Source organism: Culex quinquefasciatus, chromosome 1 (genome assembly GCF_015732765.1).
Source record: "Culex quinquefasciatus strain JHB chromosome 1, VPISU_Cqui_1.0_pri_paternal, whole genome shotgun sequence".
In the NCBI taxonomy this organism is placed as follows: Eukaryota; Metazoa; Arthropoda; class Insecta; order Diptera; family Culicidae; genus Culex; species Culex quinquefasciatus.
In genome coordinates, this window is record NC_051861.1 from 28271671 (window position 1) to 28291052 (window position 19382).

Sequence of the window (19382 nt, forward strand, 5' to 3'; positions counted from 1 at the left end):
AGCTCTACGACTACGACCTAGTGATCCGTGCTAGTTCAGATGTTTTGGGTCATTCGAGAGCGTCCTGGTTAAGAACCTGGATGTCAGCCTCAGCAACTGCGACTGAGGACAACAACTCGAATTTTTGTCGTTTTAGGTCATTCAATCACTTTTTGGAGTTGGGACTTAGATGTCAACAAGCTTTGCGTTGTTCCCACTTCAATTTTACTCAATCCTGTGACCTACTTAACTGACAGTTTTGGATGTTTTGGGTCATACAAAAACTCAACCATTGAAATTTACTGACAGTTTTTGAGTTTTAGGTCATTCAAGAAACTCCCTGGACATGAAATACTAAACAAACGTCATTCTGCAGATAAGTTTCACTGTAAAGCACCCGGACTGCACCTTCTGTTTCTTAACGTCCGGACGTGCCATTTTCGTTATACACGGCCAGTACATTGTAAACTTCTGCCAGTATGCAGACATCGAATTGGGCATCCAGCTGGTTGGAGCACTCTCTAACCAGCCATCACACAAAACGACAACTCATTCCGAACTTTGGGTGCCATTTGACGACGACGAGGACTGCTTTCGGAAGCTGGAGATCTGGGAGTTGCGTAATTTACACTCGGACCAGGGAGATATTAATCCACAAGACAAACACAGCTCGTAAAAGCAAATCATTTCTCCTCCCTCGCCCAGGCGTTTCTTTTCCTCCACCCATCGAACCCGTCTGTTTGCCGAGGGAAATTGTTTTTCGGGTGGGGGGGACGGAGGTGACTTTGGGTGACCCTCGCCCCCACCCTTTCGCCATAATCTCATGGACTTGACCCAGTTGTGGTAGGTAGGCTCCCCAAGGGGGAGACAGCTCTAAATTTAAGCAAGTGTGTGCAATGTATAAATTACAGACTCTCTGAAGTAGGTACACGCAAGAGGTCATCGGTTTGGGGCAGAAGGCAGCAGGAAATAAATTGAAAATTGTGTATCTGCTCCGGCTGCTGCTGCCTTGGGTAAACGACGACACAGTGCTGGCAACACTGCCCCCCGCCCCCCCGCACTTTGAAATGGTGCAGAATGTTTTAGAGTGTAGCAACGTTGGTCGAATGAAACATGTGTTGCGTGTTTCGTGTTAGGGGGCGGGGTCATGTAGGTTTAGGGGGTAAAAAATCGTTTGTTTTAGGTTATCGTGACTAATTTGCTTGAAATTGCAATCAACACTTGGCTTAAAAGCCGGGGGGGGGGGGACAGGTGAGAAGTTTGGGGGTTGGGGTTTCATAATTATTTATGCAGAACAGTTGAATTTATTACGGGTTCGGGTTCGAATCTGATTATGCTAGCTGAATTTAATTGGATTTGCACTGCAGGTGCAACTAACTTGGCCAACGTGCCGGATATGCGTTAATGTCTCTACTTTTGGTTTGGGTTCCGGTGGTTGAATAAATATTTGTTAGCTTAGCTGATTTCAGGGTGGCCACTAGGATTTAATAAAATGGGTCATTTTCGCAGGAATTTCTGGGAATGATTCCCTAGGTGTACTGAACTCGAATCCGAAACAGGAGCTTGATTGGTTTAACCCGTAAAATCGGTGCGTTTTGGTTTTTGCCAGTTTTGAGACTTTAAACGATTTTTGCCGAAGAGTGCGGGAAGATTTGTCAACTATTTAAAATATTACCACCACCGCTGAAACCATCAACCCCTTAAAAAAATCCTTAGATTTTGGATTATTGGAATCCACACATTTTTGAGTGTATGTTTTTTAAAATTATTATTATTATTTTTTTCGTTGATTTTAATCTTTTTAACTAAACAAACAGACAACACCAATACTGCTACACTCACAGAGTCCACGTAGTAGTATAAGTCACTAATACTATTACGTGGGCTCTTCGAGGTTTCGGTGACTGTCAAACGTTCTAGCCATTTACAGTGGTGCCAGAGGGTTGTTTTTAACCTTTGATTTATTCCTTGATTAAGTTTGAAATTTTTCAATTTTTTGTTTTCAATTTCTGCATGTTTTAAATTTTGCATGTACAGTCCAAACTAGCAAAATTTTATCTCAGATAATCGAAACTTCGAATAATTGAATCACCAACAAAAATCGTTGTCTTTTTTTGATTCTCGAGCTTAAGTATTACCCTCTGAACTACTTTAAAGTGATTGAGAATTTTTTAATCCAAGATGGAGGCCAAAATGGCGCTGATGGATTGTTGAAAAAAATAATAATAGGCAATCAATCGTTCAATTGGACTAAAATGGGGTCGCAGGACTAAAATTTTAAATTAAAATCAAGAAAATTCGAGGCTTTGAATAATCGAGTCTTGACTGTATAAATTTTAAATTGTTTTTTTCATTCCTTAAAATTTTGGTTTTTTTTTCAATTTCTAAATTTCCTCACTTTAAATTTATTTTTAAATCCTTCAATTGTATTTTTTTTTAATTTTTTGAGTTCGATTTTTTTTAAATTTTGAATGTCTTAAATAATATTTATTGTTATTATCAATAAGGATTTCTAGCCGAATGCATTTACCTGAAAAACGAGTATGTTTATGACACCGTACTATGTGGAAAACAAATAGCTGTCACTTAAAAACCCAGTTCATTTTTTAACCTTCTTTAGGCTCAATGTCAGGCCAGGTTCAAGTAATAGACGGTCTGGTTTCTTGTCGCCGTAATTAACCTTTGCGATTTATTTATGGGAAAGAAGGTTCCAAATGCGTTAAAAAACAAACCACTGAGTTATATCCAAAATGTATCCTAAGTTTTCCAAAGTTCTAAATTTTTTTGCTTTCAATTTATTTAGTTACCTTTTTTAGTTAAAATTTCCTAATCAAGCTAAGCAAGCTGCAATACAATAAATGTTAAAAAGCATAAAAAAGCTCAAACAGGAGCCTTTTAAATTAGACTTCCCAAAATGAAGCAGCCTTCGCTCAACCTGTTGCACTTTTATGATCCCCAATCAACTATTAAAACTATTATTACAATTCCAGTAATGAATTGCTAGTACATTGCCGAAACCCCCGGTTCCATTCGGTCGCACAAAAGCCATCGGAACCATTCCGAACAACTGTCACATCCATTTTATTAGTTTAATTCACCTTCTAGACAAAGCCGGAGTTGGCCACCTTCCACCCCGTCCCAGGAATTATCACAATTGGAAAATATGAGATTGCTTTTTCTGTCCGCTTCAAAAGTAGAAACCCCGAAACTGTTCCGATATGCCAATTTCGAACCACCAGCAGATTGTCCCGGACCGGTTGCTGGCTCAAATGCAATTTTCCGTCGGACAACACCCAAAGAAGTAGATCGTCGTAATAAATGGCCACATAGATTCCAGAAGGGAGTAAATGAATTTCCATTTCTCCTAATTCACAGAGCCCACCCTTGGCTGGGGCATGTCCAGGAACACACGTTCCGGAAGATAACCGGCGAGTCCATATTTCACCCCGTAGTTCCGGGTTGTGTGTGTGTGTGTTCGCACGTGCAAATTGAAACATGTGTTCCTTTCGTGCTCGATGGAGTGCGAGACGATATTGAAACAAGGGCACTTACCTTCATCGATGTCCGGCGGAAGTCCGCCGACAAACACCTTCCGCGAGAACCGTTCCGTCGACTCGGAACCGTTCGAGTGGGGCGACGAGCGGGAGCAGTTACCCTGCCGAAGGAGAGGAAACATGACGAAAGACGGAATAAGCACCGTGGGGGAGAGGGAGCGTTCTTTTATTACGTAACGCGAAAAATCGGACTTTTAGACCCCCTCCCCCCCCCCCCTCGTAACAAAATTTCCATACAAATTTTAAAAATTTTGTATGGAGCGTAACACGGCCTCCGACCCCCTCCCCCTACTGCGTTACGTAATAAAAGAACGCTCCCAGAGATCTTCAACAAACGTCAACTTACGGTACTGTGGAATCCGTTCGGGTAGTCCTTGCCGGTTCCGAACCCGCCGGCATCGTCCGTGATGTGCTCGTCCAGTCCCGAGAAGAACGGTTTGCCTGAGGAGAGAGAGAAAAAGCTGGGGTTAGTTTTGTTACATTTTTCAAGTCCAATCACCAAAAATTACATTGATAATCGCCCACTTTGAGTGCCATCATGGCACGCCACATTTGCACGCCGGAGGAATTCATCACGGGCGGATTGAAACCGTAGAAAAATCTCGAGAATGCAAATGCACGCGTCAACGCAACAAAAAAAAAACTTCTTCCCGTCTCAAGTCGTGGTCAGTTTTGAAAAGAGCGAGTTCTTGGACGCCGCGGCCACGATGACCGCGCTTGGCAACCGTTGCTAGGGACTTTCCGGCCAACTTGGATGCCGTCATGCCGCGCACGTGGTGAGACGATTTGAAAGTGTTTTTTGAGTGTCGCACAGATTGCCTACTTGTTGGCGATTTTTTTAAGAGCGAGTTTTTCACCGATGTGAAACAGGTCGTATCGAGGTGCTCCGATTTGGATGAAACTTTCAGGGTTTGTTTATCTATACATGAGATGAACTCATGCCAAATATGAGCCCTCTACGACAAAGTGAAGTGGGGTAAAACGGGCATTGAAGTTTGAGGTCCAAAAAACATGAAAAATCTTAAAATTGCTCGCATTTCCGTAAAACTTCATCAATTCCAACTCTCTTAGATGCATTCGAATGGTCTTTTGAAGCCCTTCAAAATGTGCTATAGACATCCAGGATTGGTTTGACTTTTTCTCATAGCTTTTGCAAATTACTGTTAAAAATGGATTTTTTTAAAACCTTAATAACTTTTCCCAACAGCCTCCAACACCCATACTCCCATAGGTCAAAAGTTAGGGAATTTCATGGACTATAAGCCTACGGTATTAACTTTTTGGCCAATCGCAGTTTTTCTCATAGTTTTACGGTTTTTCTAGAACAAACATTTTACAACGTTAGTTTTTGCCCTGTAGACCGAGAAGACGGCATTTTTTGGTCTCAATTTTGTCATATTCGGAATCCTCGGACAATTTCACGTAAGTTAGAAGTATTGGAGTTGTAAATTTGATTGGAAAAATTGCCGTTTAGAATGAATTAAAATATTTTTTAACAATTTTTTGGATTGGGGGTAAAACAGGTTTTCGCCTACTTGATACAGCATTTGACGTATTGGTCATAGGGTTAATAAGATATTTTTCTTTTTTCAAAAATGTTTTATTTAATTATTTTTTAAAGAAATATTACAACTCCAATACTTCTAACTAACGTGAAATTGTCCGAGGATTCCGAATATTACAAAATTGAGACCAAAAAATGCCGTCTTCTCGGTCTACAGGGCAAAAACTAACGTTGTAAAATGTTTGTTCTAGAAAAACCGTAAAACTATGAGAAAAACTGCGATTGGCCAAAAAGTTAATACCGTAGGCTTATAGTCTATGAAATTCCCTAACTTTTGACCTATGGGAGTATGGGTGTTGGAGGCTGTTGGGAAAAGTTATTAAGGTTTTAAAAAAATCCATTTTTAACAGTAATTTGCAAATGCTATGAGAAAAAGTCAAACCAATCCTAGATGTCTATAGCACATTTTGAAGGGCTTCAAAAGATCATTCAAATGCATCTAAGAGAGTTGGAATTGATGAAGTTTTACGGAAATGCGAGCAATTTTAAGATTTTTCATGTTTTTTGGACCTCAAACTTCAATGCCCGTTTTACCCCACTTCCCTTTGTCGTAGAGAGCTCATATTTGGCATGAGTTCATCTCATGTATAGACAAACAAACCCTGAAAGTTTTATCCAAATCGGAGCACCTCGATACGACCTCTAGAACAAACCGAGCAGAATCTACAAATACTGCCTCTTAAACGGAAATCTCAGAAATTCCTGTTGGAAAGATTGTAATTCAAACGACTCAATTCCAACAGAAAATTAACCACAATTTATGAAGTGTACACAAAAGCTTCCGCAATAACTTGCACTCTAATCTGAAAATCACTGTTTTCAGCTCAAACTTACAAACACGTGCGTGTTCAGGGTACATGTCCGAGCGGATTGAAATGCAAACCTCCACATTTCGTGACACAGCCTGGGCAGGGCAGGGCACAGGAACCTGTAATCGTCGGTGGTCAAACACGGCTGGAACATGCAATTCCTGAACATACATTTTTTCCCCTCTCTTTGGACCCATAACCTTCGGTATTTCGGATTCAGAAGTGCTTGTAGTAACAGCGGTAGCAGCAGCAGCGAGTTCAATAAATACAAATTACAAGCAATAATTGTGATTGTTTTAATTTACTGAACATGGGGGAAATTTGGTCTTCCACCCCCCGATTTTGGGAGTCCATTCCATAAATTGACCTTTTGTCGTGTTTCCGTCCCCAGAAGGGTCCGACGGCAACCGTTTAATGTCGTCGGAAATGTCCTTCATTTCGATGGTCCCTTTTAGGTTGAAGGAAACAAACATTTGGCTCCATAAAGTACGTCACGCTAAAATCAGCCAAAATTTACCCCCCCCCCCCCCCCTTTGTCACGCTTTTCCTTTACTGATAACATGCAATGTCACACTTGCTTAACGTTTTAACACAAAAGCTGATTTGCACAAAAACATTATTTTTAGACAAGTATTTTGTTTTATTTTGTGTCGTGGACCAAATAAAACAACTTTTGAGCTATTTTGCAGTGTTGCCAAGTTTGATTTGTATTTTTGATACTAATAGTAGTTTTGTTTACATTCTTTTAGATGTCTTCCTTATGTCAAATGTCAGAAGTTCATTTGTATTATCATCTCATTTTCTTTACATATTTGGCAATAGTAAAAAATAGTAGGTAAATGCAAAAAAATGTGATTTTTAATATATTTTTTTAAATTTAACTCAACATTTAAAATGCTCAAAATAAGTATTTAACCCCGTATCGAGATTTCTCGGGACAGAATTCCCGTGATTTTTCCAAAACTGGCAATTCTCGAATTCGGGGAAATTTGAGATTTTGTCCCGGTTTCCGAAATTTAAAATTAAAATATTGGTTTGTCTGGAAATTCTGTTTTGACTGTGCAAATAAAGGAACGGTAAAATACTTAGTCACGATAGCATTATGAAACTTCAAAATAAAAAAAAATAATTTATTGAACATACATTCAAGGGTTTCCAGAAGCGTTTATTACTTGCATGCCAGTCTGCCAATTAATTATTCAAATTACTGGTCCAAAATGATTAATTACATAAATTACTTAATTACTTTTCACTACGATAAAAAAACATTTAATTTTAATTTAAGTATTCATTTCTACGGTTCTGAACTAAATTATTTATAAATAGCTCATTCGATAGCTATTCTAAAAATTATGCTGTTTATTATATTTTTTTGTACCGATCTGGATATTGTGAATTATAATTTTAATTGAAAATAGCTATAGGCGATCAAACTTCAAAAATGCCCCCACTAGAGGACGCTGAAACTTTGGGTGATGATATCTTACAGCGAATTAATTGGTTTGAAATTTGGAATTGTTTTATTTTATTATAAAATTGACATCATTTCAGGTAAAAAATAAGTAGCTCAATTGCTATAAACAATAATATTTGTTTTATGGCCAATTTAAGCTGTTCATTATCTGATTCGAAATTCCATTATGTTTCACGTTTCAATCAACCGTACCCTTATCAATCAATTGCAAAAGAAGATTATTGAAGTCGTGTTTGTCATAAAGGCAAAACAACATACTGTACTGTTTTACTTCAATGTTTGAGTTTTAGTATAATTAATTATTTAAATTTAAAATTGTATTCAGTTTATTGCAAGTTTATCGAAGTTGTTTGAAGAAAGGCCCCCTGATTTTTCGAGCCAAAGATAAACTTTGACAAATATTTGCAGCGGCTCTTCATGAAAATTGTGAATTTCATCAAAATAACGATAAGTTTTAAAATGGTTTTCAACATTGGTTTGACATTACTTTGCATTTTTTTCTCAAGCATATTAAAAAAATCCGTTACTGAAAATACGGATTATGTGAAATGTGACAATTACATTGGATTTAATTTTTGCATCTGAATATTAGTCGATTTTAATATCACTGAGTTTGATTTTTAACATTTGTCTCAGACATATTTGGAATTTTTTCGGGAAAATAGTTTAGCTCTTTAGAGAGATAAGGACTGTCAATTTCTGCTGATTATGAAAAAATATAAAAATTGTATTTTTCGTATTATTTTTGATAATTTTTTTATTATTTTCAATATTTTTTATATTATTTTTAATATACTTTTATTGATTTTTAAATTGCTATCACTTGAAAATTTGTTTTTAAAAATGACAATTCACTATTTTTTCAATTATATGATCCACATAAACTTTTTTTGATAATTTTGACTGCCTATTAGAAGGAAAAGCATAAAACATTAATCAACTCTAATGTAGTTCTTGCAAAACAAAAAAAAAAAAAACATATTTTTATAATTACTTAATGAAAATGAATAGATTTCGGATTCACTAAACATTTTTCACTGGGTAATATATAATGGCGTTGCCTTTTGTTGTTAATCAGCTTCTATAAACAACATGTAAAAATAAATTTTAGGAGAGTTTTAGGAGAGAACTATGGCAAATTAGGCCTTCTACATACAGAGCCGGTCTCTTTTAATCTTTATGTTTCAATCTTATTTGAAATTAATAAAATACTGTTATAATAGATTATATGTAAAAAGTAAATAGTTTCGTAGAAGAAGTACAATTAAAAAAAATAATTACTTAAATTACTCAAAAATTACTTAAATTTGCAATCAACTACATTAAATTACTCTAATTACCATAAATTACTAATTAATTAAAGAATTACCTAATTACCAGCTAAAAATCAAAGTAATTATTAATTACTTGCCAGTCCGAGGCCTTGCTGGAAACCCTTGCATACATTTGCATAAATTTAGCATATTTAGATAAATTGTGCATTTTTTTGTTCAGATTAATTAAGTTCCAAGCTCTTTAAATATTTTTACTTAAATAATATAATGAAATTATTCGGTATTTTGTTTACTTATGTGATCTTGGAAGAATGCGGTCAAATGTAACGAATTGAAACAGCAGTTTAACCCGAATTTCTTGCACAATATTTTGACATTTTATAACAGGAACAGAACAACAAAATAAGTCAATCGATTTTCAAATTTTATGGTGTGAAATCTACGATCCCTTTAGAGAATATAGTCCCGATTTGCCCCAGTTTGCAGGAAGTGACTGAAATAGAGATAGAAGATTATTTGAAAAATATTTGTTGAACAAAAGGCGAAATTTTTTACTTATATGTAATTTTACATTTAGTGGTTGTCATTTTCTATGTTTTCGTTTCCATTTTTTTTTGATTTTTTGTTTTAAACGTTATCAACCCAAGTAAAATTTTTTTCAAGGAGTTCTACAAGAGCTCTTCAAGATAGTTACAGCATAGCAGTTTGGACCGCGGTAGGATAAAATTCTCTTCAAAACTTCTTCAGGAGTTTGGAAGAGTACTTGAAGAGAGTTTTATCCTACCGCGGTCCAAACAGCTATGCTGTAGCTATCTTGAAGAGCTCTTGTAGAACTCCTGGAAAAAATGTTACTTGGAAAAGACATTGAAATTTTTGATTTTTAAGCTAAAATAGGCATACAAAAAACAAATATTCAATATAAATTTAACTATTAGAAACTTATTTGATCTGAATCACATTAGATAAAGAATTGTGGTTGATTTGAAAACCGACAACAAAGTACATTAAAAAATTCTATCAATCCCAGTTCAGATTCTAGTCTTAATTATCACCAGTTAATGATTATCAACTAGTTATATGGTTTCAAACTTAAAAAACTGAAAACATATAGAAAAATGGGTACTATTGTGAAGTATACTATTACAATTTAAAAATACCCGGGATTCCAGGAAATTCAAAACTCGGGAAAAATTAACCCTATTCAACCCTTAAAAAAAGCATTCGACTTTAAAAAATTTGAAATTTTTTTAATTGAAATGATACCTAAAATTTACAAGGAAACATTGAATTCCGTCGATTGGAGCGTGTTGAGGGAGACCAAATCTATCATACCTTGATGAAATCGGAGCGTTAATTCGGCTTAACTCTGCAAGATTGGTACACAGGTGGCATTTGAACAGACTAGTGGCAAGCTTGTCAAAAAGTGAACCTCGCGTTTGACAGTCCATATAGGGTGAACGTTCCATAAACTGGTTGCACAAAATAGGGCATACAGACCATTTAAGAGTAAATTTGAAAATAAGTTTATTTTATATTTAGGTTTGTAATTTGAAATTGTTATTTATTGTCTAGTTAATTTTTTTGTTTGGACCGAGGTAACACTTCCGCCTCGTAAACGGGAGTTCAGAACCCGGTGCGGCCAAAAAAACTGGTTTTAGTTTCCCTTCTGAATTCGATTTATAAGTAAAGGAAAAGTAGTTTATTGTTACAAGCTAGACATTATCTTCTTGGAATGTTGACATTTAACACTAAAACATGTTAATAAGTTAACATTAAAAATGTTAACGATTAAATTCGTCCTCAAAATACTGAATAATATTTTATTTTATCTAGTTATTTATTTTTTGACAAAACATATTCAAAATAATTCATCAAAAACAAAATTTAAAATAATTTTACACAAAAAAAAACTTTTTTTTAATTGCACATTTGCTGGTTCTTTTTTACCCTATATTTAGCGTCAGAGGGGTAAAGCGACCAAATAGTGGGGGCCACGGTCCAACCAATGTGAGTATCGTGGCCCATTTATACAATATGACAATCTTGCCATCAGGCTGCATTTGAATGAAAACATAACATTTTACATATTTCTAGAATGGTAATCAAAAGAATTTTCCGACAAACCGATAACATTTAAGCATACAAAAAATTAGAGACATTCCAGACCCATTTCTAAACTTTCTTCAAACGAGCTAATAATTGCGCCGAACAATTCACATGTTTCAAACCAAACCAAATGTATACACATCGTCGGAGAAAAGGTCCAACAGTTGTAATCGTTTAATTTGAACGACGGGTCGATCCCAAAAAGGCACACACTTTCCGGCCTAACGCTCCCTCTCCGCAAAACGGTCAACCGGTCAGCAACTCAACAAAGTGAGAGAAAACATATCGAGGCGCATAAATTTGATTAAGGTCTTAATCGAATTGTTAATGGATCGTTTATTTATCGTTCGGCACCACTCCCCGACAGATGGCAGCACGTCGGCAGGCGTCTACGTTCAGGCGAGGGGAAAACTCGACTGATTGAGATTGGTTGGTCCGCTTGGCGCAGGAATGTTTTCCAATATCTCATTATCGCTTGGGCTGGTGCTGCTGCTGGAGCGTTTCCAATCAGGAAATCAAACAATTGGCTGTTTGAAGCGGAAATGGAGTCAATTTGCTGTTTGTCCTGGGGTGAACAGGGGGGAATTCCGTCCTGCAGTGATTTTGGCAGGAATTGAACAATGATTTGCTCGAAGGTGCTGCTGCCGACACTGTGGCTGTAAAGCAAATATTTGTTCGGCGCTTGAATCGCATCGAATTTGGAAAATCGAGGGGAATTGTTCAACAGGTTTAAGATTTCCGTTGAAATTGCTGTAATTCTTGTTTGACCAACTAGATGGCCCCCGGGGGCCACGCAACTTTAACATAACTTCAGGCGCGTGATATCTTAATGACACCGGAACAAAACGGGATTGCAGATCACGATCAGAGGCGTTATAAAACTCTTTTATCATTTTACATCCCTCAGCACGGCGCTAATTCGAATTGAAACGCCAAACACGCTGTGAAAAACGATAAGCGAAACAACCGCTCATCTTCGACACAAACCAGCGCACCGTGGCAGACAGCAGCCGTTTGGCAAATCTCTGCCCCTGAATGACGACAACGTTCAGCGTTCAGGACTTCGTGTCACATTTTACAGCGCAGTTTCCGGGTGGCCGGAAGGTGTGCGTTCCCAGCAGCAAGATCGCATGTACTTGGATAGCGGCAATAAACATGCTTGTCGTCGACGTCGGTTCGAGTTTTATTGTGGCAGACATTATCCCACCTGCGCGGTCGTAAAGTTTGGATTTAATTTTTACACGTTGGTGCAAATATTACTCCTCCCGCGTTACAAAAAGGGCGATTGCTGCGGGAGTTTTTACTGCTCTTTCCGTGAAATTTGATGATTTGTGCGACGAGGACGAAATTTTGTTGTCAGCATTCTAGAAGTCATTTCCGCGCAAAAGAATTTAATTCCATAATTATAACACACCACGGAACACGGGTTGTATTTGCGTTCGCGAGTTTTTAATGACTGAATTTATCGGGAGCACAGTCGTAAATAAATTCCTTCTCGGAGCATTAAATTCAATCCACTCCCCCGCACGAGCATACACGTGAGCGATTAAATCAATTACACACCGTCGGGCGCGACCCGAATGTACGAACGCCATCTACCGTCGAGCACATCATTTAGAATTACTATAATCCCGGGAAAAGTCAATAAAAGTGAGTTCTCGTGAACGACGAAAGCGGGCTTGTAGTTGCGGTTGCAATATAATCTCGTTCTGTCATCATCCTAATCGCATCATGAATTTTGGATCTGGAGGGAGGTTTGCGGCTCTGCTAAATGAGGATTCACCAGAAGATGGCGCGAAGCATGGAAAGAAGAAACTTGAATATGTCAAATCCCTTTTGGAGGACAAACACATTTTATTGAGTTTTATCCATTAAAAATTCTGTAAAGTGGAATATTTTTTTGTAGATTGGTTGAATTAATACATTTATGTCTGTTTGTCTGTAATAGATGCAGAAATTGACAAAAGCTTTCCACAATGACGACCCTCTGACCACGGTCCTTTTTTGTCATTTCAAATGTCATCACCGCGGGCGTTCCGCAACCCCCACACCCGGACGCCATTTCGCGGTGTTTGGCTTGATAATACCGGCAAAGTATAAACGATTATTACAAACCCCCAGGCGTCACAAACCACACATACACCGACCACCTGACCAACGGCGTAACGCTCACGCCAGACTATCCGAAGGGGATCCAGGGCGGTCACCAAAGGTGAATAATTTAATCAGCCGCATGAGGCTCACCTGCGCCTGCAAGGTAGGCAGCCTGCATTACACCGAGCCCGACGAGTTCATTGCAAAGCGGGCGACCATCCAACCACACAAAAATAGAGGGCAATCTCCCGGCGGTGGAAATTTTGCGGATCTAGCTCGCGGGTTCAATGCTGGGTCATAATTGACGTGAAAATTACGCGCTGTCAACATTAGCCGGATGAACTCCGTTTTAACCGATCGACGAGCGTTATGATTGCCGGCGGGTCATAAAACGGGTTTATCTCGTGTCGCCCAAGACATGTGCTGCCCAGGTGTCGAAAGATATCCGACATTGTAGCGAGCAGTGCTGCCAGCTTTTTTTGACAGTTCACAGCGGAAGGGTTTTCGAGAAGTTAGAATTTAATTAAACTTAGGGTGAACCGATGGGTCGTCCCGAAAACCGGGAGGAACACTAAAATTCCGTTCATTTCAAGCAAATGTCCTCGGAGCATCCGGAATGAAGAGTGGGAAAAGAAAATTACGGCGAGATTCCTTTCCGTTTTTAGCCGCCACCTCCGCCACTTTGTGCCTGGCGGAGAAATTTCCGCGTAGCTGACTAGATTAAAGTGAGTTTTAATTAAAACGTCCTTCAAGGAATTCACCGGCTTGCCCTTATTCCAGCTTGCTATGGTCGGTACCATGGCCTACTTTGTTTTTGTGGAGTCGCCGGAACTGTTTGTCCGTTAGTCATGGCCTCGTTGCTTCTAAATGGGCCGTAAGATTCACTTGTTCAAACAATTACCTGTGGAGTTCGAGTTTGTTAAGAACTCTTGCGTTTTGTTTATTAACTTTTCAGATTCTGAGCATCTCGTCCTAGCTTTGGACTTTGATATCTTTTTGCTGTTGCACATGTTTGTATTTTTTTAATACAGTTGAAAACGACGAAGTTTCAAAGGGTGAGCCAGCAAAATTATAGAAATGTAAATTTTGCATTAGACTATGTAAACGATTTGCATGGTCTGTGTAATTATAAAATCATTTAAAAATCGAAACTACCCTCAAATTATTAAACGAACCACCCATCAGTGCCTACCATAAACTCAATCAAAACGACTAATACCTAGCCTGTTTTAGGCTTCCGTGTTGCATAATTTCAGGGGGCACCCCTCACAACAACACAAGCACCATACTTTTTTAATTAGAAATATGAATCTCATTTCTCACGCAATCTACCATCACTTTGAAGGGCAACCCTTTCGCTTTGACCCAAGCCACCATCCACGTCAACCCAGTCACGCCATTAGCATATCGTAAAAAGCTAGAGCTTTTCTGTCTTCTCCAGCCAGCACGTCACTTGGTGGCCCCATCATCATTATCATCGTCGTCGTCGACATGGTGCCCTTTTTTGGGAAAATAGTAAAGTTCCGGGTATTTATATATCTGGTCTACGATCTCGATAAACCGGCCACGGGATGGCACCACCAGTTGCCCGGGGGTTGTCATCCGATCTGCCACGACCCCGAAAGGTTAATTTAAATTGCAAATTGTTCCGCCTTCCACCTAGTGAACGCGCTTGAAAAGTTTCTCAAAACTGTTGGAAAAATATTTCCGCGCGACATTCTTACTGAAGTGCATACTTTCAGGCGAAATATTTGTTCGGCAATAGATGGCGCCACGCAAAAAATGCTTTAATCACCTCAGCCACGTGGTTTGAGTGGGCAAATTTACTTTTATCTGGTCAGGAACTTTTCCACTAGAGAGTGGGTGTGGAAACACTTGAATTTTAAATGAACACAAATCTCATCGGCGACGTGTCTGGGACAGAAGGGGCGAAAAAATGACTCCACCGGTGGTAATTATATGCAACCGTAATTGCGTTAACACAAGTTTCCCAGCCTGCGTTCCGGCTTTCGGAGGATTTCCCGGAGTTATGGAACTATAAAATTGAATGTTAGTTTGTCGCCGTGCTCGTGGAGGAGTTCTGCGGTAATTAAAAAGATAACGTTGAAAAAGTTTTTGCAAGTTCCGTCGCCGGCAAAATCAGTTGGAAAAGCTTGACCGGAATGTGATTAAAATACCCGGATAGAAACTTTGCCAAACGGAAATGGTCCACGGCAGGAAGTATGCTCCGGCCAGCTAGGTTGGCAAAATTAATTACAACTGGTTTAATTACAGTTGCACTTGGAATAACAATTCCGCAATTTTACAAACTACACACCCCGGTAAAAAATGTTCAACATTTTTGCTTGTAGAGTCGATATCGGTTCGATGTCGTCAATGCATTTTGAAACTGTCAGTTTTTTTTTATTTTACTAAAATAATCTGCACTGTACTATTCCATTGGGCCAAGAAAGTCTTAATACAACAAGAGAAAGCCATTTCTCGAAAAATGACATTCCTTGACGTCAAACCTTAGTCCCACCATATGGCACCTCATTCTGCGTGGTAGATTAATATCATCCGTATTGTCATGTAATTTCCTCCCAATCTGCCGAGGTACTCGGGAAGGGATTTCCTTGGTGAGCCATTTAGCACTATCATTTACCGATTTGATACGTACACGGCACGCACAAGAAGTGGGACGACAAGGACCAACTGACAAGCCTGTATCGTCAATTCTCCGACCACGACAGATTTCCATTGTGGAGAACGGAACTGATCCTCGGGGTTGTTATTGTTGTTACCGCCCGATGGTCATATCTAGCACAGGCAAACAAGAACCTACACGCACAAATACGTGGCCGACCAAACTTCTAGATTGATGACCTGAATGGATGTCAATCCTTATGGCCATCAGGCTCAGGTCCGGGCTCTTTTTCGTCATTCATCAGCCACACTCACAAGCCCACACCCGGTCAGGGTGAAGAGAGTGGTCCTCTTCCCTTTATTTTGCGGTATGCCAAGCCGAAGTCTTTTGTTGCAAATGGTTTTGTTCTGTCACAAATGGTGTTCCGTATGTGGGGCTGCCCCAGCATAAAAGATGTGTGACAGAAGATAAATCATAATGTCGTTTCGGCTCGGCTGCAAATAGACATAACCTATCCCTTAGACTGTGCGACGCGTCGTATCCAACTGACAGAACAGAAAGTCTCGCCACGAAACCTTTGAGTTGAAGTGTCTTGGTAGATTTGACAGGTTCCAAAGTCGCAAAGATTTTGTCGCGTGTTCTTGTTTGCGACGTTTGACAGTTGCAGAGGGTTCGAAAGCCAAGGGATACCGACGGCATCGGATTCGATGTCACCGGAGTGACCAACTTGAAAAGCTAGCCCAACACCCCCGAGCTTGACCTGTCGAGGGCGGGTGCAAAGTGAAGAATATCGATTCCACTCTCGGACTCGTTGAGTTCTCTGAAAGCAACTCTGAATTCTTGAGGCTTTTCCTGGAGGCGGCAGAGTTGCATTCAATTCACCCAACAGAGGACACAAATCCTATTGATGAGTTCCGGAATCCCGTAAGAAGTTTGTCGGAGGGAGGGAAGAGCGCACGATAGAGCATTCAGTCGTAAACAGAATTATCTGCAGAGTTCTGTTGTAGTTTCTGCTTATAGTTCTAAACAATCGTAGTGTATCTCGTCTTGTTTGCTGATGTTGGCAAACAGTGCCAGGAATAATGGTTTAGGGCTCCAAACAATCCATTGTTCGAACAATATGCAGTGATTGAAAGGCCGTACTGAGGCGAAACGTGTTTGTTTTTGGGACTTTGAAGATTGGTTTCAGTGTTCAAGTTAGATGCCAACATTTGTTTACACTACAGGCCACAGTGCGGCGCTGTGATCAGCTGTCAGTGAAGTGTAAACAACGGTCACAGACGTCTTTTTATTGAACACAGTTTTCGATAATTTGCAACACTTTGCGCATTTTTCTCCTACATCTTTGCCTAATTAATTATTGCCGTTTAATTTTCGTCGTTTGGCGCACAAAACTGCCAGTAATTAATCACACAACCGGGGAACAAAAACATAACCCCCCGAAACCCTTCCGCGCCGCAAGATAAGCTGTAGCTCGTTAAAATGAGTGTCTAATTTATCATTTCCAGCTCTGCGTCGACGTCCCGTCTCGCGCTGGACACTAATTTCGTCCATTAAAATCAAAAACGCAACCCGTGCCAGAGCTCGAGAATGGAACGGGCGCTCTGGTGCATCGTTGCGGTACTAAACTGCGCATTAGCCCGGTGTCAGTTTGCTGTCAGTTGGTCTGTGGCCTGCGTTCGGTGATGGGTCCACGGGGCTGGACACTTGGCATTCAAATTTGGAATTTATTTGGATTTTTTTAGCACTTTTTTTTTAACATGAAGGAGGTATTAGACTATGGCAAACGAATAAACTATTTCGTGTGTGACAGTTTTTGTATGCATGTTTCGTTTCTGCAAACAAATCCAGGCGAGTTTGTTTGTTTGTCTGAGTCTAATACCTCCTTGACATATCAACTTTTTCATATCATATTGGAGTTATTTTGACAGTTAACGCTGTAAAAAAAACTCTCACAAAGATCATCAAAGCTTCTTGAAATCAGACATAACCTTTAAAAAAAGTCTGTGAAAATCGATCCGTCAATATTTTTTCATCCCGTTCACATTTCACAACAGGCTACCGGATGACCAGCTGAAATTCACCCCAGCCATCAGGAGTGCGGATTGGCTCGCGTGATTTTTATACACCTCTTCTGTGTGCATGACTTTGACGGAAGCCATGCAATTGACATGTTGAAGTGGGTGGCGCCGCTGACTTTGGGGTCCGCTGGTTGCACTTTTGACGCCACTTGACGGGTGATGGCGTGAAAAGCACGAGTGAGGACTTAATCGGGGCCTATTTTCGAGTTTTTAATGGGTGTTGAAGTATGTGAGTTTTGTTGTGTTCACAGTGGAAAAATATTATTAAATAAAAATTGGCAGAATGTCTTGAGCGTATAGACCACCGATAGCAACAGCATTGTTTTTGACAGTTCTGTATCAAGCGATTCGGTTGCTTTGTCGGGCCTACAAGTGCGTTTATCGCTAGTTAAAGGCCTTCAATAGATTGAAATGCATTTCCAAAACGTCACGTTTGTTTGCACTTGTCTGGCCGCCCTAATGACCATATGTGCGCTACAATTTACGACCAATGACCACTTTTGAATCAACAAACCGTCCACGTTCGTCATCGAACACTCCAACTTGGCCACAGGTTTGCTAATAAATTAGTTTCTCATTAATCCTGCATTGCTTCGAGCTGGCACTAACTTCCAGACCCCCTCAACCCCCCTTCAAACCAACATTTCCGGCGCAATGATTTATCGCTCATTTGACACATCTGCATCACTCATCACGTGTAACCCCCTTCCAAGCCCCCACCCTCTGAAACGTGACCAGAACCAATAGAAACAAGCGCGCGCGCCACCAATCACGCAAACGCAAACAATAGATTTGAGGTTAGAATTTGGAGTTGGCACGGGGGTCCTTCGTCGATGCAAATCAAAATTCCGGTCACGTGTCCGTTTTTCGTGGTCGCGCGTCGTGCTTATTGATATTAGATTTTCTGGAGAAGGGGAGGGGGAATGCTTTGTGTCAAGGATCGCCATCGTCACGTCGAATTTCGCGTTTCCGTAGGTCATCGTAAATTAATTAAACAGCGATTGAATTTCTAATTAAAATTCAGCGACTCGAGAGAGGAGCCCGCACTCAATTTTCTGCTCTTTGTACCGTGTTGTTTTTCGTGTTAGATGGGACGGGACCTTGAGGGCCAAGTTCATGCTCTGGGAGTGATACAAAATGCCATATAAATTGCACTAATTATAACCTCAAAAACAACGTACCGCTGGAGCTGGTGGCAGCCCCAGAGCAAGTTGGTGGCAGTGCGAAACGAGCGAACATTTGCTACATTTACTTGTTTGACACTGAGGAAAATTTCAACACATTTCGTTTATGAGTCTATGCTGCAAGAGCAACTTTAAGACAGAAATCAGTATATTTCATTGGACGTGTACATTTGACATTTTTATTGGACGAGAAACTTTTGAAGCATTCAATCGAGTAAAAAAAAAAATCAGAACATGTAAAAAGTTTGTTAGTTGCAGAAAGACCGGTAAGAAATTTGCATGGATTTGGTATTACAGCTAACTTCAATGAACGACAGCTCGATATCCAGCTGTTTGTTTATCACATGGAACGTGCGCCCTTATCGAAATTAACTTACTAACTCTTGAGTAGGACCGATTTTGACGTAATCTGAGTAATTTAACATGTGCGTGTACTGTTTTTCAAAACATCAATGCAACTGACAACATTTTGGCAGGGTTGCCAAAACTTCTGCAACAATTTTCATTTATTTTTTTCCCACCGTGTCACTTCCGTTGGTCCACCGCTCATTGTCGCTTCCGGGGGGTAGCAAGCGTCCCCCCCCCGAAGCTGTTGCTCTTCCTCGTTACACAAACTACAACTCCGCACGAGAAGAGT

At 39.7% G+C, this 19382-nt stretch overlaps 1 protein-coding gene across 3 annotated transcripts in view; it reads right to left on the reverse strand.

Moving 5' to 3' along the window:
* Positions 1 to 19382, reverse strand: part of LOC6042017 (cytoplasmic polyadenylation element-binding protein 2) — a 605979-nt gene that overhangs the window by 49777 nt on the left and 536820 nt on the right. For all 3 annotated transcript variants that reach the window (XM_038254618.1, XM_038254624.1, XM_038254613.1), the window contains 2 exons: positions 3880 to 3974; positions 3532 to 3634 (listed from right to left, as the gene is read on the reverse strand). In XM_038254618.1, coding sequence (XP_038110546.1) covers positions 3532 to 3634; positions 3880 to 3974 — 198 coding nt within the window. The remainder of the gene's footprint in view (positions 1 to 3531; positions 3635 to 3879; positions 3975 to 19382) is intronic.